We start from the raw sequence: 7,500 nt of genomic DNA, 5'->3' as shown, positions 1-7,500 counted from the left end.
TGGGAGACTACGAACTTGATTTAATACTCGTCGCTTTTGAATATTTACATTATGCAGATTTGTGTGATAACAATCACCATGAAACTATATATCAGGTAACCATACTGTATATTATGGAAAATATATTTGATAAAACCCTTATGATAAATATATATTCTAAGATGATTATGATCAGTTTATAATTATAAATTACTACGATAAATAGATGATAAAATCATTAGATATTAGATATATATATTAGGTAAGATTATCATTGTTTTATTCATATTTCATGTTGCTGTCATCACAATTACCTATTTTTCAGATTACTGTCAATATCAACCTCTAAAACCATTCTTTATATTTAGAACAACGTTAATTTCCTTGCTTTAGATAAAAAAAAAAGGGTTCTCCTGTAATTATTTATTAGCTTAATAATACAGATACCTGCACAGGGAAGGCGAGAATGAGTTACAAGAGACTAGTGATCCTACTTTCCTTTGCTAATAGCTTTCTGAATAATTAGTGAAACTGATAGAGGAGACAGATGAAATCATCCATGCCTGTCAGTCAATCGTATTTTGAATTATCGTTCATATTCGTGTTGACTAATGGAATTCATTCGCTAATTTCGAATTTTGTCATCATTATGACAGGTGGAGAGAGAAAGAGAGAGAGAGAGGGGAAGAGGAAGAGGAAGAGAGAGATGAGAGAGAAAGAGAGAGAAAAGACAAAGAGAAAGAGAAAGAGAAAGAAAAAGAGAGAATAAAGAGGAAACAAATGAGCTATACACTTGACACCATTAGGCTTAAAACCTCAAAACTCTGTCTATGATATATCTTGTGGATAAGTCGTATACAAATAAACCTGCACTGGTTATAATGTATTAGGTACATATGTCATATATCTTAGGCATTATGGAGCGACATTATATGCATTGGCATGAGAAACTTGAACTACAAGATGAAAAGAAAGCCATATATAAGTTCAAATACTTTCCTTTTCTAAATGCGTTCGTTTTTTACAATAAGCTTGCGAACAATATATTAAAGAACTCGAAAACCGCAAAGTAAATTAAGTTGAGAAAGATTACTCTCCACAAGAGAGAGAGAGAGAGAGAGAGAGAGAGAGAGAGAGAGAGAGAGAGAGAGAGAGAGAGAGAGAGAGAGAGAGCGCATGAAAGAGAGTAAACGAAAGAGAGAGAAAAGGGAATTCTATTTTTAAGGCCTCTTTGTGATAACAATTTCCAAATCCTTTGGCATGTTGAGGAAGGAATCTTGCGCGTTCTTCTCCAGCCGGAGCTCCTTGCCCTCAGGGACCGAGAAGACGAAGTTCTGCAGGAGGGCGGAGAAGAAGACGAAGAGCTCCATCCTGACGAGTGGTTCCCCTGGGCACTGGCGGCGTCCTGCGGGAGAGGGCGACGCGGAGGGAATTGTAAAGATGTAGTGTAATGTAGGATTCATTCTGTCGGGGTTTTGGGCACGGTCGCGAGGACACGACCATGCACGCACGCACACGCAGACACACAGATACGGACTCACACACTTCTATCCATCTATCTCTATTTATATCTATATATCCACATGTCTGTCTGTCTCTCTGTCCGTTTGTGTCTGTCTCTGTCTGTCAGTCTGTTTGTCTCTCACTCACTCACTCACTCTCGCTCGAGTCCTAAGGTTGATGTATATCTCCCTTGTCAGGTCCATGATAGACTATGCATGCCCAGTTCTTAGTATGCTTCCACCGAGTGCCCTCAAACCCCTTGAAGTTTTACAGAACAAGGCCATGAGAATTATACTTGGATGCCCAATGACTGCTAAAGTTCTCGTCATGAGGAAGGAGTTAGACCTCCCTTCTATTCACAGTCGTGTCATCCAAGTTAACACCATACTTGGCATCAGACTCCTGCAGCTACAGCCTAGACCACAAATCTCCAATATCCTATCAAATGAGATAAATTATAGAGTTAGGTATGCCCGACCTCGATACTCCAATCTCATACAGTCCAACTTAGAATGGAAAACTAAAACTGCTCATACTATCATGTTCTTCAATGTATGGAACAACGAAGCTATTAATATTCCAGATACAGTAATTGCTGCTCCTTGGCACAGAACTCATGTACATGCTTATATTGATAAATTAATAGGGTCTAAATCTTTGGCTTCAAAAATGGAACTAAAAGCTCACTACTTTAAATATATAGATGGCATTCTACATCCCTCTCATGGTACGCCCCCACTTGCAATCTACTGTGATGCCTCCACTGATCCTCATGGATCAACAGGGATTGGTGTGCTAATTCCTGATATAGATCTTGAAGAAAGTGTGTGCATTTCCAACTGGACAAGCACAACTGATGCCGAGTCAGTAGTTATACATCATGCCATTAAGAAAGGTAGTAAGCAGCAGCGACACCTGGCTGTCTTTACAGACAGCCAAGGCGCTCTCCAAAAGCTTACTGCATTTAATCCAGAAAACATGATAACTAGGAATATCCTTCACCAAATGTCCAAACTATCAGAACGGGGTACTCAAGTGTCACTATACCGGATACCCTCTCATATAGGAATATCACTATGTGACAGGGTTGATCAATTAGCCAGGTTAGCACTTTCCCATGAAGATCCATATTATGTAATACCACTATATCTCAATCAAATGAAAAAACGAGTTATCAACTGTCTTAGAGATTATGAGGGTCAGGTATGGACCACTGAAAAGATGAAAAAAGACGGACATGGTACTATCTGGCATTACGAGAGTATTGCTGGGACATCAAATTTAGACAAACCCTATAAAATCTATCACGGACTGTCTAGGAGACAACAGGTTACATTAACTAGGCTACGCATAGGATATCAGTACACTATGCAATATGTACAGGATGCAGTTTTGGATGCAAAACCTGTTTCATATCACCACTGCAAACTGTGCAAGGCACCCAAGTCGCATAATCTCACTCATTACTTACTCTGTTGCATAAAGACTGCATCCTATCGATCAAGTAGTACTGTTCACAGATTAGCACTTGTTGATTATATTAACTTTATTATAGACACTGGTCTTGTCTTTGACATGATTAGTGATATAAACGGTTTTTTACCAGCCAGATGATATTTTAATACAGTGATAATAGCACAGCCCCTCAGGCATGTATGTAACACTAATGTTTGACTGATGGCCCTCTACAAAAATAGAAGCACAGCCAGTTTGGATAGATGCTTTGGTATCTTACCCTGGCTTTTTGCAGGGCATGTACACTGTTCTGTAAATAAATGTTATCAAATCAAATCAAATCTCTCTCTCTCTCTAAATATATATATATACGCACATATACATACACTGATATGTGTGTGTTTGTGTGCGTATATATATATATATATATATATATATATATATATATATATATATATATATACACACATATACATACTTATATATATGTATATGTATATACATATGCATGAGTACATACACAATACACACCCACCCACGTATTCACATACATACACACATATATACAAATCACGTCGAAACTGACCCAGAGAAAACGGCATGAAACCCTCCTTTTTGGTAAGGAGGTTTCCTTGGTCGTCGAGGAAGTGCTCGGGGTAGAATTCGTTCGGTCTCTCCCAGTAGGCGGGGTCCGTGTGGCAGCATTCATGGTGTTGGGAGAGCACAGCGCCCTGTCGGGGGATGGGACTGTTATCAGGCCATTCCCTTTAATATAGGGCTTTTAAGTACTGCCATTTCCTTAAACGGTTCTTTAACCCAATGTCAGTGGGGTTATTTACTGTCCCCTTTAGATTTTAGTGAGTTTCGTTACATACAGATGGCTTCACGTCTGCTCAGCAAGGAGTCTATTAGTTGGCCCTAGTGACCGATCCTGATTTCCCCATTCCTTGAATTGGCGTTTTTTTCCAATACTATTAATATTGACATTATTATCATTCTTATTGATATTTTGATTATTAAATTGTCATTAAAATATTAATAACGTCAAAGATAATAAGATAATAGAAGTGAAGCTTTCAAAAAATGAAGGAAAATAGTAAACAGATGAGATAGGTAAGACTAATACCTGACTCCTTGGTGACTAAGCACTTGGAGAGCCATATATGTGTAAAGACAATAGATAAAACTTTTATTACAGTGGGCATGGTATTATAGTCTTGCCACCCGCGCTCATTGGGTTAAATACTTCATAATTACGTCGAAGACGAGAAAGGGAATGGAAATCAAATTAGAGGAGATAAACGTGAAAAAAATGAAGTATTTGGGTGATGATCTTATTATCGAAATTCTTTATCAAACCATGAGTGTCTATATGTATTTTTAAGGAATGAAATCACCCTCGATCTTCTTAATTAGAAACACGTAAATTTCCTCATAGAAACACACCAATGTATCATTCAAAAAAAAAAAAACTAATAACAGTGACAAATGCTCTCTCTAACTCACCTTTGGAATCGTGTAACCCATGAACTCCGTGTCCTTGTTACAGAAGTGGAGAAAACCAAGACGAACAATAGAGGAATAGCGATGGACTTCAAGTGACGTGGCTTCCAGGTAGGGCAAGCTGTGGGGAGTGAAGATCGCCTATTATCTATTTATTCACTTAGTTTTATTTATTCAGCGATTCCAAAATTCTGTAAGGGATGGATAAGGGAAGACCTATGAGCACGTTCAAAGACTATGGTATCACACAATGTGATTGTTGATCTAGTAAAAAGTCAATGTAGGTAGGAAAAAGCATTCTAATGTCAGTCCTCCAGCATAGACTCTGCTATATAGCGATCTTACTATTTTTTTTATTTTCATCTTTATTTTTTATATTTTATTTTTTTGTATGAGCTTGAGCAAAATCTCAAACAGACAGCAAGTGCATTAGATTCTTATAAGTATTCCTTGTCTAGTTCGACTATTTTCTTATATTACTCGTAAGTACTTGAAGTGAAAAGTATGATTATAGTTCTAAATGTATCCATTACAACTTCTATTAATCCTATCCTTATACTCCTTCAGTTACCAGTATTTTCATATCATAAAAACACAGTTCTTTTCTCTAACAACAAAAAATTATCTAAAGAAAATAAAGACGGCAGGAAAGAAGAGAGAAAAAAAAAAAAAAAAAGACCAATACAAATGGAAAGAAGGAAGGAAACTAAGTACCTGTTTCTCTGCTGAATGGAAGGGAGGACGTCCCTGGGAAACACAGAGTCGATCTCCTTCTGCACCTTCGCCTGGATCTCGGGGTGCTTCGCCAGCAGGAACAGCCCCCATCGGATGGTCGCGGAGGTCGTCTCGCTGCCAGCCGTGAACAGATCGGCCATGCAGACTTTCAGGTCGAAAACTAGTGCGTTCACAGAAAAAGGGGGTGTTGTGTTATGGCCATATCATGCTAGTACTTTTCCCCGTCAAGTTTTGCATTTCTACGTGAATTAGATGAAGACGGGAGCGACTGTTTTCGTCTGATTAATTTTCGTCTTGATCTTGTGCTACGGAGGATCTATTCTACCAGATACCTATTTCTTTTAATCATTCCTTTTAGGTTATTGAAATAAAAGACGTTAACGTAAACACAAATTAACAGTAGCTTCCTTTACATGATTATATTTCTTTAAGTACCTTGGTAGTGTGATAAGAATCAGACCTTTTGCATACAGAAAGCTCCTATCATAACGAAAAAAAGTGACGGAAAAAGTACTAGCGTGATAAAGCTTTTAGATATACATCGTTAGGGATATAGATGTGATTATTTGGGATAATGATTAAGGTTTCCTCTCTTTTTAGACATTAAGGATGTTGTCACGTGTTATGCACACTAGATAAGGCTGTTGTCTTAAGAAAATAAAATAAATAGATCTCATTCACACGAGGGGAAAGGAAGACGGCATCTTACGGCTCATAGTGGACTCGGGGTCATTCTTCTGCTCTTCCATCTCCAGCAAGTAAGCGTCGATATAATCTTTAGGGTTTTGTGGGTCCAGCTTAACCTGGTGCTCTTTGATGGAATTCTGTTAATAAGAAGGACTGTTATTTTACTCTTTTTTTATTCTCTGTTTCTCTGTTCTCTCTCTCTCTCTCTCTCTCTCTCTCTCTCTCTCTCTCTCTCTCTCTCTCTCTCTCTCTCTCTCTCTCTCTCGCTCTCTCTCTCTCTCGCTCTCTCTCTCTCTCTCGCTCTCTCTCTCTCTCTCTATCTCTCTCTCTCTCTCTCTCTCACTCATCTCTTCCATTTAATGATCAAGTATCTACAGTGAAGCTGCAATCAAACAAATCAAACCAATCAGTCAACCCATCGATAAGCAAATCATCCATGAACAAACACAAAAAATAAATAAAACGATAACAGATTAAAAAAAAAATCGAATAAAAAAAGAACCAACACCCAACTCACTTCCATATACTCGAAAATCTCCTGTATCTTATCCTTCAACTGCTCGATGCCCATCCACCGCTTGACGAAGGTCGGGGCGATGGGGATAAGCCAGGGCATGAGGTCGAACCACACCACGGGGCCCTGGAAGTCGTCGAAGAGGGACCTGATGATCTTGCTGAACCTCTGGATCTCAGGGTCGTCCACGTCGAAGCGCTGGTCTGGGGAAGGAGTTAAGGAGAGGGGATGGTGAATGGGGGGTTAATGGTGGTGGGAGAGAGAGAGAGAGAGAGAGAGGGAGAGGGAGAGGGAGGGAAATGGAGAGGAAGGGAGAGAGGAAGAGGAAGAGGAAGAGGAAGGGAGGAAGGGAGAGAGGAAGAGGAAGAGGGAGGGAGAGAAAGAGGGAGGGAGGAAGGGAGAGAGGAAGAGGAAGAGGGAGGGAGAGAAAGAGGGAGGGAGGGATGGAGGGATGGAAGGAGAGAGAGAGAGAGAGAGAGAGAGAGAGAGAGAGAGAGAGAGAGAGAGAGAGAGAGAGAGAGAGAGAGAGAGAGAGAGAGAGAGAGATAGAGCGAGAGAGAGAGAGAGAGAATCAGAATGGATGAAATAAAAGAACGAGTAAATATTGCGAAACTCTGAATGGATGAAGATACGAGGATAAAAAAGTCCAATCAGACGAAGTAGGTAAAGGGAATACGGTAATCTGACATGGGCGAAGTAAAGAGAAAAAAAATGCGATCGAGATTTGCGTAGTTCTAGCTTCGCCCGGGTCTTCTATATATGGCCCGGCCAAGAGAAAAAAAACATGAAACTCTAAATGGGTAAGTTAAGACTGAGCATTTATTCTGGGTGATTGAGACAAAAAATGATTATCCCCCCTCCAGAAAAAAAGTAATGGCAGAATGGGGTAAATTAAGGGAGGAAAAAGAGTATAAATAAATACAAACTAAGAAGAACATTGATCATACGGAATACTCTCTGTCATTGCTACTCTCCGTGTATATAGCGTTGATATAATACATTTTTTAGACAATTCATCATTTCTCAAATTAATCAAAGTTTATCTAAACAAAAGCCCTCATGACAATAAGATTTTTTTTTTTCGGAATGGAATAACAGTTCCTTTAATTGAAGTCTGTCACTTC

The 7,500-nt window shown here is 39.1% G+C and overlaps 1 protein-coding gene across 1 annotated transcript in view; it reads right to left on the bottom strand.

The window, feature by feature from the left end:
- Positions 1-387: 387 nt before the first annotated feature.
- The window catches only part of LOC125037285 (cytochrome P450 2L1-like), a 14,736-nt gene continuing 7,623 nt past the window's right edge, over positions 388-7,500 (bottom strand). Inside the window, exons 6-11 of the mRNA XM_047630345.1 lie at positions 6,380-6,579; positions 5,885-5,999; positions 5,155-5,335; positions 4,444-4,561; positions 3,524-3,668; positions 388-1,384 (exon numbers count right to left, since the gene is read on the bottom strand). Coding sequence (XP_047486301.1) covers positions 1,200-1,384; positions 3,524-3,668; positions 4,444-4,561; positions 5,155-5,335; positions 5,885-5,999; positions 6,380-6,579 — 944 coding nt within the window. The 3' untranslated portion in view covers positions 388-1,199. The remainder of the gene's footprint in view (positions 1,385-3,523; positions 3,669-4,443; positions 4,562-5,154; positions 5,336-5,884; positions 6,000-6,379; positions 6,580-7,500) is intronic.

This window comes from Penaeus chinensis, chromosome 23 (genome assembly GCF_019202785.1).
Source record: "Penaeus chinensis breed Huanghai No. 1 chromosome 23, ASM1920278v2, whole genome shotgun sequence".
NCBI lineage: Eukaryota > Metazoa > Arthropoda > Malacostraca > Decapoda > Penaeidae > Penaeus > Penaeus chinensis.
The sequence above is the reverse complement of the archived record's forward strand: the minus strand, read 5'-3'. Positions and strand labels throughout refer to the sequence as shown.